This window comes from Lolium perenne, chromosome 6, assembly GCF_019359855.2.
Source record: "Lolium perenne isolate Kyuss_39 chromosome 6, Kyuss_2.0, whole genome shotgun sequence".
NCBI classification, from domain to species: domain Eukaryota; kingdom Viridiplantae; phylum Streptophyta; class Magnoliopsida; order Poales; family Poaceae; genus Lolium; species Lolium perenne.
In genome coordinates, this window is record NC_067249.2 from 129,542,639 (window position 1) to 129,559,409 (window position 16,771).

Sequence of the window (16,771 nt, forward strand, 5' to 3'; positions counted from 1 at the left end):
AAAATAATTTCGAAAATTATTCAAATTTCAAAAATTATTCAAATTTCAAAAATTGTTCAGATTCAAAAATTGTTCAGATTCGAAAACTGTTCAAATTTTAAAAAAATCAGATTCGAAAATTGTTCAGATTCGAAAATTGTTCAAATTTCGAAAATTGTTCAGATTCGAAAATTATTCAGATTTCGAAAATTGTTCAAAATATTAAGCTCAAAAAATTGTAGAATTGGAAAATTGTTTAGATTCGAAAAATGTTCATAATATTCAGATTAAGAAAATTAAGTGGGCTGGCCCAGAAAAAACAAACTAAGTGAAACAGCTAAGGAGAAGAAGAAAGAAGAGAAAACTAATGGGCCGGCCCACTACCCCCGCCTGGGGGTGTGCGGCACCTTCTTCGCTGCCGACCTGCTCGGCGTATAGCATCTCCCCCAAACACTCCTGTTGGCTCGGGCCTGGTGGTGGAAAGTGCAAACCCGTGATGGGCCTAATATGTCTATCATGAAAACATATTACTCCCTCCGTCTCATGGAATATGTTGAAGATTTGTCTACATCTAGATGTACTAGACACTAAACCCTAGGCGTTTCTCGGGTTGGCCAGGTTTCGGGCCAGGCCCGAAAGAGCCCGAACGTAAATTCCTAGGCCCAAGCCCGGTTCAACCCGATCTTCAGGCTTATAAACTAGGCCCGAAACTGGCCTGAACGGACGAAACCACGACCTAGCCCGAACTCAAGCCCGAGCCTGGCCTGCCCCGATGTTCGGGCTCCAATATCAGGCCCGAACCCAAGCCCAGTCCAAAAATTTTGGGCCGGGTCGTGTTGGGATATCTAGGCCGGGCTGCCCATGCCCAGCTGTAACACTAAATAACATCTAGATGTCGGGCTGCCCATGCCCAGCTGTAACACTAAATAACATCTAAATGCATCCGAATTTTAATAATTTTTAGACATGTTTCATGGATGGAGTACTAAAGAAAAGAGCACCACCTCTATATGCATTTTGGAGCCCACTTTTATCGGTGTACATATCGGTGGTTCTTGGTTGCCGACACCATAGCACCCAATTTCACAGCACTTCTCTTAACGGCACGCCATTGTTCTAGCTAAAAATGAAATTTTAAATATAAAATAATGAAAAAACAACCATGTAATGCTGATAATAAAGAAATGTGTGACAATATACAAATGCGAAAATAGTTAAAGGAAAAGACATCAACGAAACAAAAAAAAAACTCGTTTTGAATTTTGCAACATATAATACTGCACTCAGGTGCCATGGAGCATAGGTTATGTTGCAAAAACAAATCTGGAGGGAAATCTTGCAAACCGAGTAAACTTGGAGCAAAATTTGCAAACCGTTTGAACTCATCTAAAAAAAGAACTCCGCAAAGTAAAGCGGGCAATTGTGCTTGGAGTGACATGGCCCATGGGCCAGCCCAATTCATATAGAGCCTTCCGTCGTATTTGCATTGTTTGACCCACCCCTCCGAAGCCCGACGCCGACGCCGTCCGCCGGTGGGAGGACAGAGGAGATGTCGACGGCGGCAGCGACGGCGGCGCAGCAGCTTCCGCGGTCGGAGTCGCGGACTCTGTCAGGGCACGAGGGCGCGGTGCTGGCCGTGCGCTTCAACCGTGACGGAAACTACTGCCTGAGCTGCGGCAAGGACCGCACCGTCCGCCTCTGGAACCCCCACACCGGCGCCCTCGTCAAGACCTACAAATCCCACGCCCGCGAGGTTCGCGACGTGAACGCGTCCTCGTACGTACCCTAGGGGCACAACCCTGCCCTATCCATGTCTCCTGTCTTCCCATCTGATTTGGAGGCGCACGACTGGGGAATTAAGCGTGTGCTTCTGGCCGTCTCTTGGATTGCAGGGATAACGCGAAGCTGGTGTCTTGCGGCGCGGATAGGCAGATCTTCTACTGGGACGTTGCCTCCGGCCGCGTCATCCGCAAGTTCCGGGGCCACAATAGCGAGGTATGTATCAGTCGCCGATTTATGGGAATTGTCATATGGTACTGATGCTCACACTAGTGCTGTTAATGAGGGATTGTAGTTATCTCTTATCGATCCACATGAAAATGTCATAACCCAGCAAATTCGATTTCATAGAAGCAAGGCACCGAACACCGAACGCCTTTTTTATTTTCTAAATGCTGGTGTTAGTTTAATTGTATAGCAGTTGTTTGTGATTTAATTGAAGCACAATGTAGTTCAGACTACTGTAGTGCAGTAGTTCTACACGATGTTGGGTACTACTGATTATACGTTGGTGTGTGTGTCCTGAGCTCTATTCGTTTTACGATTGCTAATGTAATGGTAGTGAATGCTGTAAGTCAAGTACCCTGCAAGCAAGCTGTAAATGATGAACTGTGCACATCGCCGCCCTAATACAATCAATTTCTAGAATTCTAATCCTACCTGTGTACAAAGCAGTTCTCCAAAACCATGCTTCTGTGATGGTACTCTTCTAGGCTGTTGTTGAGTTCGCAAGCACTACCATATGTTGATAGTGCTTTATTATTAGGTCCATTGGTGAATATGAATACCTGATAAGGAACATATTTTAATATTATGAGAGAGCTTTGATTCTTGATGATCCACAATTTCTTTGCTGAGATATAATCACCAATTCCCCATTCTGCTTCGTGTAGGTCAATTCAGTGAAGTTTAATGAGCACAACACGGTTGTATTGTCAGCTGGTTATGACCGTACGGTGCGTGCATTTGACTGCAGGTCACAGAGTAGTGATCCAATCCAGGTACTTCCATTTGTTAAAACCATATGGAATCGTCGTTAGGTTCTTTTTCTTAACTTCCCATATACTATGCAGACAATTGATACCTTTCAAGATAGTGTAATGTCAGTCAGTGTGACCAGCACCGAAATAATTGCTGGCAGTGTTGATGGTACTGTCCGAACATTTGACATTCGCATGGGTAGGTAAGCGCATAACTTTTTCCACCTGCTAGTCTCAACTAATTTAAGGTGTGCACTTTTGTTTACCAAATGAAACTCTGGGTCTTCCCATTTGTTAAGCAAGTAAGTGTTGATTAGATTCTAATCCATTCCGTGATCGGTTCTAAATGGTTTGGCGTTTCATTTCCTTCTTGTGTTAACAGGGAGACTGTTGACAACCTGGGGCATCCTGTCAACTGTATATCGTTGTCAAATGACCGGAATTGCTTGTTGGCTAACTGTTTGGATTCTACTGTGAGGCTTCTTGACAAGTAAGTACCCTTCGGAAGCTGCTAATCAGTTTATACTTTAACACCAAAAGATGCAGGAGAGGTTCCTCTATTTAGCACCCTGGAGAGATTAAGCCCTATTCAGAATTTTATGCAATTAGACCCCCTCTATTTTGTAGAATGATAAAATCAACCCTTGCATTAGTTTTTGTTGGAGTGGCATGTCCGGTAATTTTTTTTAACATGCGCTTCCTGTTCCACATCAGTTATTGATGGTACATGGGGACTTGAAGTAAGTCTGTCTAGTCCACAACTTCACTTCACTTGATAATGGACATATACACCGACTCACTTCCCATTTTTCCATATTGAGTCAGACGACCCGTGTGATCTTTCTTAGTGCCTTCCACTTCATCCAGTCACCAGAGCTCTCACTGTCTAATCCGTGCAAACAAAAAATTCGTCAGCTGCAGTGTACCTTTATTGACACTTTGGGATAGAACCTGCAGTTTCCTCTTCAAATATCTCTTGCAAAATTTGAGAAATTACAGTGCAGAATTCAAACAGACTCTTTTTTTTACTTATTATGCACAAGGTGGCTTCAATTTAACTTGGGTTATGAAACTCAATATCTTCTTGGAAGTTAGCTAGTCAAACACGCCTTTTTTACGTGGTCCTGGGCACAAATGCCAAGCTAATTGAACTTAATGTGGTATTGTTGTGCATCAGAGCATATTTGTGGCTAAATCCTTGCACATCACAGTTTATGAGCCGTAGGTTGAAACTTAAGAGTTGGATCTGAGTGACTACTTGAATGACGTTCTTGTGTTTTTTAGCATCTGCATCATGATGGCTCTGACTTTTTTTCATCAGCAACAATTTATGCTGTTTTGGGGAGAAACGGGAAATACAAGATTAGGATCATATATCGATTTTTTGTTTTGAGAGTGATGAGGGGTCACAAAGCTCTGGTATGCATGTTGGTACATGTTTGCACGAATTTCAGCCACATAATCTTTCGATATGAAAACTAATGGAACATTAGCATTTAGCACCATTATGGTGAGTGGAGGGGTTTCTCAATAGATGGACCTCACTGCTATGTTGCCTTCAGCATGCATGACTTTTGGTAATCGAATCTACTGGCCTTTGTATTAATTAGGAACTCTGGAGAAATGTTACAAGAGTACAAGGGACATATATGCAAGGTATTACTTGAATAAGTTTCAGTTGCACTGGTTATTTCAATATTGCAAAGTAGAAACACTGTCTCAGTTCATTCTTTGATCTTTTTTATCTTTACAATTTGTAGGCCTTCAAGATGGATTGCTGCCTGACCAATGACGATGCGTTTGTTGTCGGTGGATCAGAGGATGGGTTCGTTTTCTTCTGGGAGTTAGTGGACGCACCTATTGTTGCGAGCTTCCGAGCACATAGCTCCGTGGTATCTATTCTTTTTTCGAAATTGCATCTTATGCTTCATTATTTTGCTAATTACTGGTTAACTATGTTTCCATTTGAATTTGAATTTTTATTCTTCATATTTTCTTATGCTAATTGTTCCTTTGGCAGGTCACTAGCGTCAGCTATCACCCAACAAAGACCTGCATGCTGACATCATCTGTCGATGGCACTGTTCGTGTTTGGACCTGAAGATAGAATTAGCTGATGTTTTTGTGTTATCTCTACAAAATGTGCCCGTGCCAGTGTTCTCCATATCATCCTTCTATAAAGATGCAAGGATTCAGAAGGATAAGAAATTCATGCAAGTCCTAACCTAATGGGATTTCTGCATCCTAATGGTCAGGACCATCAAGAGAAGAATGTGTACTCTACTGCAGTCTGCATGTGATACATCCCACATGTATACAAATTCGGTGATAATCCTGTTTTGGAAATGCTGTAGCTTCGATGTTGTAGTAGGTTGGAAATGTTGTAGCTACAATGTCGTAGTAGGTTGGCTTGTGAAAGATAATGTTTGATAATCTCTGTCGAACTGAGTAAAAAAGATCTGGAATGTCTTGCTATGTTTTAACCTTTTGTCAAGGATGAATGGTCTTTAAGCTTGGATGGATTGATGAATAATAAGGTTCAAGGACCTTGGATCCCAGTGCCTCCATTGCTAGTTACATACATGCATGTCAAACACGACGGTGAAATGTTTATTTGCATCTTCATAATAAGTTTTAACTGAGTTATGAAGGTCTGCTGTTCCTGATGCACCATTGTTGATGGGGAAATGGTCCGGGTCTAACTGAGTTGGGAACAAGCAGTGAGCCTAGCACACTTTTTTTTTAGACAAGACCATCATTGTTAGCTTTTTAATTTCAAATAACTATTACATCTTCAACAAATTTGCTAAAAAAAATCAATTCAATTATATAGATTTTTATCAAGAAAAATAGACCTAGCTATCTTATGAGCAGCTCCGCCAAGCAAATCGTGCTTTATCATGAGATCATGTGTCGGAGTCCTCCTCTAGTTCCTGTCGACGCTAGCTGGACAACCGGCCTCTATGCAGGAGTCCTGGCATGCTTTGCCTCACCCCTGGCATGCAGTTTACACAGGCTATATAGTTTTCGATATATGCGCTGGGGGAACTCTGAGAGTTTGGATTCACAATAGGCTTGACACCATGAGGACCTCCTTTGTTCAATTGTTACTTGTACACTAAACACCACACAATGTATCCAAAGAAACAGAAATCTGCATTAAACAATTGAATGACTTCTTTTTGGGGATTTGAGAATGGAATTTTAGCAGTTATTGGAATTAAATTAAAATTCCCAAAACAATAGTGTAGTGCTGTGACACGTTCAGTAAACTTCTGTGCTTCTAGTGTAGCTGGGCACGTTCGGTAAAATTTTCACTTAGACAACATGCGCTAGACAGTAAACTTTTTAGACGTCGGATTGCCAGGAAACTCGGATGATGCTAGACTACACAAAGTGAATGCCACATCTTTAGACAAAGCAAATTAAAGAAACTAGCTACAAAAATGATAAACTAGCATCATCGGACGGCACAAGAACCATCATGTCAGCCTCCAACAAGTAAACCTAAGAGGATAAAGCCAATCTAATCTTGATTTTCCTGGCCACGGGCACGTCCTCGCCCACGACCTCGTCCTCTGCCGCTACCCCTCCCTCTGCCACCTTCAGTCCAGAAAAGATTTGAAGTGAGTCACTCATTAATAACCATCACATAATATTTCTTACATGAAGATAATGTTCAGAGGGCTGTTCCTTAGAGGTGCATATTAGGAGAGGATGTGCGATTCACAAACTTTATGAGCATGAAGCTAAGGGCAGAGCATTACAGAACAGAAACATGAAATGTAGATCATCACGAAGTGTCCATTTCAGTCATCTATCCTCAGATAAGCAAAAGAACACTACTGCCTCCCACTGCAAATACAAGTCTTTTAATCCTTAGTCCTTATTGACATAGTTTTCAAAGCAAGACTTTGACCTATAATTTATGACAAAGATTTCATAATGAACTAGTACCAACTACCAAGTTCATGGTCCCAGCAAGCCTATATACTGATCTCTTTACTGATTAATGATCAAACAAAAAACAAATTAGGTTGACGTATATTTTAGGAAATAAATATTCTTGTCCATAGGAAGCAAATATTTGATAATCAAGAATCAAAAAAACAATACCAATGCTAAGACAAACTATGCAGTTCTACAAAATAATAGAGTATGTGAACTAACCACGTCCTTGCGGAGGTGGCATGCGTTGATCCACGCCATCGCCACCACCTGATTCTTCTTTCACAAAACCATCATTGTATCCACACCATAACCCCTTCCAGGCCCAGCGTAGCCACGTCTACCTCTTCCACTGCCACCATATCCACGCCCCCCATCCCCATCTGTGTCTTCATCATTGTAATCTGCCCCTCCGTTGCTCATAGCTGTAAGCAACAATTCAAAAGCAAATAACATCAGAAGAGCCAAGCTAACAACAACTTGCATTTTCCATGCAGGGTCACCAAGTACAAAAGCTAGTTATTTGTAGCGTACCTCTTCCCCTGCCCCTTCCTTGATGGCCACGCCCTCTTCCACGATCACTTGGTAATGCTTCTGAAACAGAAAACATATTGCAAAGCATGAACTAAAGGAACAAGAGAGAGTACACAGTTATACTCTATTAATGAAAGCATACCTCCTTCCTGATCAAAGTCAATTGGTGGTCTAACTTGGTCATCTGGTATTGGGGGCTGGTAACTACAGAGAACAAGGTAATGCCATATAATGGTTCACTTATCTATTAGAAATTGCAATGCAACGTATTATTTCAAAAGACGTACAACACAACATGTAAATCATTCACGAAGGATGAAATACCACGACAGGATGGAGAAAATGAAAGCACGCTAGTAGTAAGCCAACAAAAAGGGCTCCAAAAGGACAATAATCAACTATGTCACTGCTACACCTTACACAGAGGGTTTTTTCGTCTTTAACAAACAGGACAGAAGATTTTATTGATCATGAAAGATTAGACAATCCTTTGTGCTATTAGAGGATACTAGATAAAGATAGTCTAACAGATTGGGAGTAAAGAACATAAGCACTGTTGAATGGTTGTGTGACGGTGGATGCTGCTGCTAAGTCATCGATGACTTACCTTGGCACTCATACAGAAATTAATTGTCAAGGTTGGATATTGAGAACCATGCAAAGTAAAAGATGACATCTATTTCAAGACGGTGGGGTATATGTTTACAGTAAGGCAAGGTTTAATTCCATGAGTCCTAGTAAAAGCAAGCAACAATACTCGATACATCACTGCCCCTGGTAGGATTACTTTTTTTCTCTCTCTTAGTAACTGTAAGCCTGAAACATCTATATCTCGCAAAATGATTGATATTCAATAAGACAGCAGATCACGTAATTTGCACATACCCAGGGGAAGACGTGTCCAGTTCCTTCTTCGATAATGTTATTGAGATCAGTGAAACACGACGAGTAGTTTCAAGGCTGCCATATGTATACATGTAATGTCACAGCACAATACCATCCTAGACAAAGGCACAAAGGAAATTATAGTATATTCTTCTTACGGTACTAGGCCCTCTTCCAATGGTTCCCAAGTGTCAGTTATACCAATTGACTCAATTGACGTATTCTGATGAAGGCCAGCAATCCTTCTCTGCTCACAGATGCTTTAGTGAGCAACAAAACTATGACATTTGTGAGATGTAATAGTAATTATAACAAATCAAACATTTAAACCTTAAGAAGTTCCACAATGTCAACAGTCTTGTTTATGGCCCTCCCCATAGCTTTGATGACGATTTCATCTGATCCATTTTCCTAAAAGGAAAGAATGGAGGAAGGATGAGTTAAATGATCACACAATTAAATTAGGAGAGAACAATATCAAAAACATATGAATATGTCTAACCATTGCCTATGAAAATTAAAATAAGAAATTAATCAAAGTTACAATGTCATGCAAGATATAAATCGAAAAGACCATGTGATCAGGTGGTAGCAGTCATGATCATTCACAAAAGAAAAGAAAAAGGGCACAAATCCAACAACAGGAACCAACCTATAGTGCCCATGGTGTCACCTAAAATACCAACAATCTTCCAATTACAGAATATATCACTATGATTAATAGCCACGTGTAGGCTGCATGTAAGATTAACTTATTCCATATACAATATCGAAAAGCTACTTGATGTCAGGATGGCATAAATCAAGCAACCAATTTATTGCTATCACGACATCCTTGTAAATTACTCTCTCTGCTAAGTTTTCTCAACCATTCAAAAGTAATATCGGTACATCCTTGAATAAATAACTTTGAGTACTAACTTTTAACATGATATGATGGTATGCGACATAAACTTAGTACTACCACAAAACAGTTATTTTGAAAGAAAAGCTGCTATATTACTTTCACTAGGACAATTTAGATACATTCGCCGTATAAGTACTCAAAAAGCTCAACTTTAACTGCAAAACCTCCAAAATGGCGTAGATCCACATACAAAGGGAATTGTTTTTTTTCATTGAAGTCCTATATGCTGAAAATTGAGCAGCTGGAGCACATGACCATGGATATGTGTAATCAATGCTAAATTTCTAACTGTGTCCAATCAAAACATAAAAGGTGCCTACTTAGCATAAATTGGGGTAAAGTGAGAGGCTTTCTGAAAACTAGTCATTACAACAAAAAGAAGTTTATATGGCCAGCCAGCACGAGAACTCTGTAAGAAGGCTGAACCGCCAAGCACACAGACACAAACCAAAACAACAACAAAAAGAGGTAAGATAACTGCACACAATATAATATACATTCCATAGTTAAGGGTGGATATTGAAGAGCATGATTCTTCTATCCTAACTTCATCAAAACTAAAATTGCAGAGTGTGTAGCTTCATATGAAAAGGTTTTCACTTGAGGCCCAATCCAAAGAACGCCAATTACTCTCCAGTTATGAACACCGTGCGGTGGTGGACAAGACACGCACACTATACACTACATTAAGAGTCCTATGATAACATGAAACAAACAAAAAAAAAACGCAAAACAGATGCCCTAACCGTCGAAACATAGAAATTTTCCTATTCCGATCCCCCACAAACTATAAATATAGTACAGGAACATCTGAGCAGCGCTACTTTACTGCTTTGTGCCCAAATAAAATCCCCAATCGGGCGGGCGAATCAGTGGAACAAGCAGAAGAAAGGCAGGTGGGAGGAGCGAACCTGGAGCAGGGCGAGCGCGTAGGTGATGTAGTTGCGGGTGCGGCCCTGCGCGGTGATGCGTATCTCGTTGGCGGCGATGGGCGCCTCCTCGTCCCGCGGCTTCTGCACCCTCTGGTACCGATCCATCACCACCAGAAACCCTCGCGAATCCCTCGAGGAAGACGAGCTAGGGTTTCGGGAGCTCGAGCTAGAACGGGGAAAAGGCGCCGGGTTTTGGTTGGGGTTTGGGAGACGAAGACAGCGACAGACAAAGGGGGAGGAAGGCGCCGGGCAAATATAGGAGACTACACAACGGGGTTTGCTCCGGAGTTGGTTTAAGAGCATCTTCCAGCAGTCTTCCGGACAAGGCCGGCAGCCCTTTTTTTACATCCGGTGTAATATTCGATCCAGTTTCGTCTCCGGTTTCTCGTTTTTTCTTGGATCTGGCCTTTAATTTATTCGGAGAGATCAGGCCATTCCGGTTTTCCGGTCGGAGACCCCGGATGAAACAAAAACGCGTGAAACGTCGAGCGGGCCCGTGTTGTCGGCGTCAGAACGGGTAGTTCCCTCCATTTATTTCGTTTTCCCTCCAAAATGCGCCGCATAGAACCATTTTTCCTGCCGAATTTCGGAGGAGCTACCGCCATTCTCCCCCACAGTTGCAGCTCCTCCTCTTTCCTTCCACCACCATGCCATCGAAAAAGCTCGCCGCCGAAGAAGCTCGCCGCCGATGGCGCGCCGAAGCCAAGGAAGCCGCGGGCGCCAAAACAGAGGCCGGCGGGCTGGACAAACGCGCAGTGGGCGGTGGATGGGGAGCGGCGGCGGAATGAAACTCGCGGCACGACGAAGAGGGAGAAGAAGTTTAACGCGAGGAAGGTGGCGGCGGCGGCGGACGAACATGCGAGGATGGTCTCCATTAACTTCTCCCAGCTGCGCGTCGGCCAATTCCCTGGCCCATGGCCGACCCAAGGTATGATCGGCTCTCCTTCCCCCTTCTCGCCGGCGTCACCGGCAATGGCCATGTTCTAGGACACCTACGCCGTCGGCATGGCGGGGTTTACGCCGTCACTGCCGGAGTACGACAGTCCGATGTACGAGGGCATCTCGACTGCCCTGCGGCGTGGGCCGCTCTCCTTCTCCAACACTGGGATGTCGTCGCCGAATGAGCATGTGATGCACGAGGATGATCACGTCGGGCTCCATGGCCGCCCCGCGAGCCCGGGTTTCTTCACACAAGAAGAAGCAAGGGCGACGGAAGCCGTCGCGTCGCCGGGTGGCGTCAGCGATCAGAACAACGGTACCCCAGACGTCGACAAAGAAGATGAATAGGCCGACCTCGATCAGGACATCGACGACGAGGACCCGCCTGAACCCGGTGCGGCATAGACCAAGGGGAAGAAGAGAAGGAAGAAGAACTCGCCGCTGGCCGAGCCGTGGATCAAATGGATGGGAAAAGAAGAGGAGTGCCTCGCCGAAGCTTGGAAGACCGTTTCCATGAACGGCATCACCGGCGCCAATCAAAACTTCGAGATGTATTGGCAGCGGGTCAAGTTGGCATTCGACGAGCGCAAACTCGTCGATCCATACTTCAACAAGACGATGAAGGTACGCGGCGATAAGGCAATGGGCACCCATTGAGGGATCATTCAGGCGGCGTGCAGCAAGTGGCACATCATACAAGAGGAGAACTACGATCGCCCGGTGAGCGGCCACGACTTTGAAGACAAGGTATGCTCACTCGCCGTGGCTCCTCCGTCGACCATGGATCACTGAGGTTTAATCTTGATTCGACGGCGTGTAAGTGCAGATGCGGCGGGCGTTCGACATGTACGCGGAAGACACCGACGGCCAGACGTTCAAGTACCTCAACGTCTTCGCCCGCATCGAGAACTGCGAGAAGTGGAAGGAGGTGCACAAGAATCTCGGGAAGGGCGAGCAGTACAACCCCGATGTTTCAGCCCCTGCCGCGTCGGCCGGCCGCCCCGAGCACGGCCAGAAGAAGCTGAAAGAGATGAAGAAGGCGGGCCATCCAGCCAAAAGGTTGCAGGCGTCCTTCGACAAGTGTTGGGCCGAAGCGAGGGCACACGCCGCCGGGAGGGACAACAAGCACGAGGTGCGGTGGAAGGAGATGCTCGCCCACCAGGGCGTCCGGATTGCCTTGCTCAAGGAAACCTCCGCGGCGAAGAAGAGGAACACCGACATGGCGTTCCTGATCGGCGGCAACGACGCCAACATGGACGAGGAGACGACCGCTTGGTACGGCGCCCATCGCCAAGAAATCCTCCGGCCCGTTCTCCGGCCGATGCCGCGCCAGACGAGGCTCTGGACGGGACCGCCGATGAGCCTGTAATCCTCTAGTTTCTGTTTCGCTCGCCGGAATGTGGCTGATCCGATCGCCGGACTATGGCGATGCTTTTGTGTAGCAGGAAGACGATTTTTTGAAACTATCACCACTGATGGGCGAATGCCGGGGGTGCGACTGGGAAGATGTTGCCCCCACGCCCTTTTTACATCCAATTCGGCGTTTGCTATATCCGGATTTTCGCCCGGGGGCCTCAAACGGCTGGAGATGCTCTAAGTCCCACTGTCCAATTGGATTCGGATCACACGTCTAAAACCAAGTCTAGCAGGCCCGTAAATGCCGCCGGATCTGTGTAGTTCCGGCCACTTACGAGCTCTAGGCCAAAACGGCGAATTAGTAGAGCCCGTAAATGGCCTGACCCGTGCGCTGCGAATATAGGCCCCCTCCCCGTCCCGTCTCAACCTGTACAAGTACAGGCTGCGGATGTGAGCGAGGGTTCAAACCCTCACGCACAGCCTTAGCTCCGCCGCCCGCCGCCAACTACTACGGCGAGCAATTAGTCGCCCTTAGCTCAACCCTAGCCCACCTCCACCACCATGAGCAGCTCTGGATCCCGTAGCGGACAGGCGACCGGTCGCGCGGGACGCAGCGGCCTCCGTAGCCGGGTGGAGGAGGCGTGGCGGCGGAAGTTCGTCCGCTCCGTCGGAGCGAAGCGGCGGTCGGTGAAGAAGTGGACGAACTGGGGAGAGGTTGCGCCTGTCAACCTCTCATTGTACCAGCCCGGCGGCGCCTACTACGAAGAGCAGCCTCTGATGGAGCCGATGACGGTGGCCTTCTTGGAGGAGTTCGCGACGGAGGAGGAAGATCGTGCCGCGTATGCGCGCGCTCGCGAGGAGGGAATCGCGCCGCCCATCTGCAAGTACGTCTTCACGGGCCGCGAGCTCTTCCCGGGCGAGGGGAGTTCAAGCGGAGGAGGAGGAACGGCAGGAGGAGGAGGAGTGCCGACCGTCGCGGAGCACCTTGGATTCGGCGACGTGGAGGAGGCCACCGCCGTCGCTAAGGCCATCACCGAGTCCAAGGCCGAGCTTGAGACGAAGGAGGAGGAGGAGCGGCAGGAGGAGGCGCGCGCCATCGCCGAGGTGGAGGCATTCAAGGCGAGGGAGGCGGAGCAGTCGCGCACCTTCGCCGCGGTGATCATCCTCGAGTAGGTGCGCCCGGTAGATCTAGGTTAGTTTAGTTTTAGTTAAAGTCGCTATCCAATGTATGATCGCGCAATTTTGTGTATGATGATGATGAACTATGAGAAATGGAAGAATTTCTCCCGCATCTTCAGATTTTAAAAATACAGATCCAAATACAAGTCCTGCTAATTAAGGAGTACAAATCGCAGCAAAATGAGAATACAGGCCCCTCACACACCCAATACGGGTCGCGAGAATAGGGGCCATGGTAGACTTGCCGTAACAGCATCTGCAAACCGTAAAACGCGAGTTCAAGCAACTGAACTCGTGTTTATGGGTCAAAAAAATGCTGGTGCAGATCAGAACCCGTAAAATAAAACTGTAAAAAAAATATTCCTAAATATGCCACTAGACCCCCTTGTCAGTTTTTTTTTCTTTTTCCCTTCACATCTTCTTCTTCCTCTGGAGCTTGCTCCCGCTTGCAATCATCGCCCCACGCGGCCCCACCCCACTCCGGCCGCGCCACGCGCCTCCCCGGCCCCGCGCCACGTCCTGCCTCGGCCGCGCGCGGTGCCGCCCCGTCCCGCCCAACACCGCCGGGGCAAGCTCGACCACGCCCCGCCTCGTCACGGACGCCTCTAGGGCCATCCCGCCCGCGCCCGACGAACTTTTGGCCGGCCGGCTGTCCGCTCTCCCTTCCCCGAGCTCGCAATGCAGGGCCCCACCGAAATTTGGTTGTCTTCCGGCCGGATTTTGTCGAATTTTGGTCCTATTCCAGTAGTCCTCCGGCGGACTGCACTGTTTGGAGCTGAAGTTTCAGCCCGCCAAAGCACCACTAGGAGTACATTTTAGCCTTCAGTTTGACCTTCCAACCCCTACAAATAGGGGGCAGAGTTTGGTTTTCGGTTCAGCCTGTAATTTTTTCGGTTTCATCCCTTTATAGTAACTGATCTGCGTCGATTTACAAACTGAACCTGAACCTGTAAACTGGTGATTATTTTATAGTTTTGGCATGTTTACGGGTTCTGCTAGAGATGCTCTAATCTGAGTAGAATCGCCACCTAAGAAAAAGTTGAGTAGAATTGCAAAAAGTATGATAGATCACTCACAAAAATTACTAAGTTCAACTGTAGCCACTGAATTTGATTTACTTTTTTAATAGGGAAGGGTCACGGAGGACCCTGAAACTGCATTCATAAAGCGGTGGACATACAAGTTACATCAAGGACCCCAACGCAAACAGAAAATACAATATGATCCTCACTTTTTATGAAAATGATCTTACATAGGAAAATAAAAAAGCAATTTTGTTCTTGTGCTGACACTCCCAAGCTCGGGCACCCATCTCGACGCCGATGAACCCACTTGGGGTGAGGTAGGTGTGAGCCGCCGAGTCGGAGTCGAAGATCCTCCCATGAGGCTTGCAGGCCAGGAGGAAGAAGCAAAGACGCATGATCTGCACCAGTGCGCGAGTGGCCGCCTCATCGACCCGTGATAACAACAGCTAAACACGGCCGCCGTTGATGAACTCCGAGGAAACACAGGAGCAACTTCACGAACTTCCCTTGGAGCTTCAGATCCCGCTCCCTTAGCCCTTCTTCTGCTACCAGAATGGCTAGATCGGGCAAGAACACGAGAAAAAGGAGCTCCACCGAGCTTATTGACAAATCCATCACAAGATCGATACCTCTTCTTCAACCTCCAACATGGAGTAAAAGTAGAGGTGCTCACGGGCGACCAAGATGGATTTGAGGAGACCGGCATACCGCCAAATGCGATATAAGAAAACAAAGACTCAACCCTACACTAAACCTACAACTACATATGGGATTTACAGAGGAGAGGGAGCCATGCCTCTCTCTCCCTCCACTACGGTCGGTGGAGCCGATGGAGGAGAAGGGGAGAGAAGCAGCGTGCGGAGCAACCGAGGACATGAGCCGAGAGAGAGGGAGGAGAGAGGAGTAAAAGAATGAAATGACCTCTGATACATTCGATCCGAATTATGGATTGTAGTATTGTAAGCTTTTTTCTAGAAGACCTAGGTTTAATCGAACCTTCGGAAGCACTGCTAAAGTGGTGTAAATGAAACATCTATAAGACTTCCTAGAGACTTCCAGTTTACTTTGTTTGGTGTTCTGTTCAATGGATTAAAATAGGCCAAGGTCAAAGATTCTCCCTGCAGCTATGCATACATATAGAAATGAAGTACAAATGTATAGTAAATAAAATAGTGATGAGAGATTTGTGAGCAGCATATCCGTAAATAATATTGCCCCTAAAACCAGAGGTGACAATAGTCTCTTGATCCACCATCGTCCCCACAACCGCGAGTAACAAGAGTTTTAAGTAAATACATACATACCAAAGCATTAAGGTAGATGACTGTGCCATTGATCCCAAGGGAAACACTAAACGTATACCGTTACTTTCCCCTTTCTGTCACTGAGGTTTCGCGATAGCACGCTGTTCTCCACTTATCCCACATCTTCACTTGATCGATCCGAGAGGCATGGGTACCTGCAAGTCCTCTAATCGAGGCAAAGCGACAAGGATACAAGATTGCAAAGGTCATATTCAATTTCTACATAAACTCATGAGATTAGATGCATATAAATGTTGCAAGGATTCATCCCAACCCACAACCCGTGATGACTACTGACGAGGGAGCTCCTCGGCAATGCCCACCGTGAGGGCTTAGGGGTGACGGAATCCTGCAGGTTAACACGAGACATCGGATACCAAACGAATAGGGCGAGAGATTCACCCAGGTTCGGAGCCCTCGATGAGGTAAAACCCCTTACTTCTTGCTTGTCTGATCTTGATTTATCGAGTAAAATAGGTTACAATGGGGTAGCCGATAGACTACTATGGTCGACTCGCCGGGAGGCAAGGATTCTAGGGTTTTTGTATTGTGGTTCTGTCTTTCGGCAGGCCCTCTTCTGGCCTTTATATAGGAGGCCAGGTCCCGAGAGTCCTGTTCGAACTTGACTAGGTTACATTGAGATCTAAACTTATCCTTCCTTTATCGATGCGTTTGATGTCTACGCACGCTTTTATTCATGTAGACAGTGTTGGGCCTCCAAGAGCAGAGGTTTGTAGAACAGCAGCAAGTTTCCCTTAAGTGAATCACCCAAGGTTTATCGAACTCAGGGAGGTAGAGGTCAAAGATATCCCTCTCAAGCAACCCTGCAATTACGATACAAGAAGTCTCTTGTGTCCCCAACACACCTAATACACTTGTCAGATGTATAGGTGCACTAGTTCGGCGAAGAGATAGTGAAATACAAGTAATATGGATGCTTGTAAGTAGTAATAGCAATCTGAAATAAAGATGGCAGCAAGCAAACATGTAGCAGAACTTGTTGGAAATGGTGTCAATGCTTAGA

The 16,771-nt window shown here is 46.1% G+C and overlaps 2 protein-coding genes across 2 annotated transcripts; one reads left to right on the forward strand and one right to left on the reverse strand.

The window, feature by feature from the left end:
• The first annotated feature begins 1,462 nt into the window (after nucleotides 1-1,462).
• LOC127334557 (uncharacterized) lies at nucleotides 1,463-5,221 on the forward strand. The gene is made up of 8 exons (XM_051361045.2): nucleotides 1,463-1,755; nucleotides 1,872-1,974; nucleotides 2,652-2,759; nucleotides 2,832-2,941; nucleotides 3,121-3,228; nucleotides 4,349-4,394; nucleotides 4,499-4,630; nucleotides 4,759-5,221. The coding sequence occupies exons 1-8, from the start codon at nucleotides 1,529-1,531 to the stop codon at nucleotides 4,837-4,839; spliced, it is 915 nt and encodes a 304-aa protein (XP_051217005.1). The 5' UTR covers nucleotides 1,463-1,528; the 3' UTR covers nucleotides 4,840-5,221.
• Nucleotides 5,222-5,986: 765 nt separating this feature from the next.
• LOC127334556 (uncharacterized) lies at nucleotides 5,987-10,309 on the reverse strand. The gene is made up of 8 exons (XM_051361044.2): nucleotides 9,924-10,309; nucleotides 8,436-8,516; nucleotides 8,264-8,352; nucleotides 8,106-8,180; nucleotides 7,363-7,424; nucleotides 7,221-7,280; nucleotides 6,909-7,111; nucleotides 5,987-6,341 (listed from the first exon to the last, which is right to left on the reverse strand). The coding sequence occupies exons 1-7, from the start codon at nucleotides 10,245-10,247 to the stop codon at nucleotides 6,969-6,971; spliced, it is 834 nt and encodes a 277-aa protein (XP_051217004.1). The 5' UTR covers nucleotides 10,248-10,309; the 3' UTR covers nucleotides 5,987-6,341; nucleotides 6,909-6,968.
• Nucleotides 10,310-16,771: the final 6,462 nt, after the last annotated feature.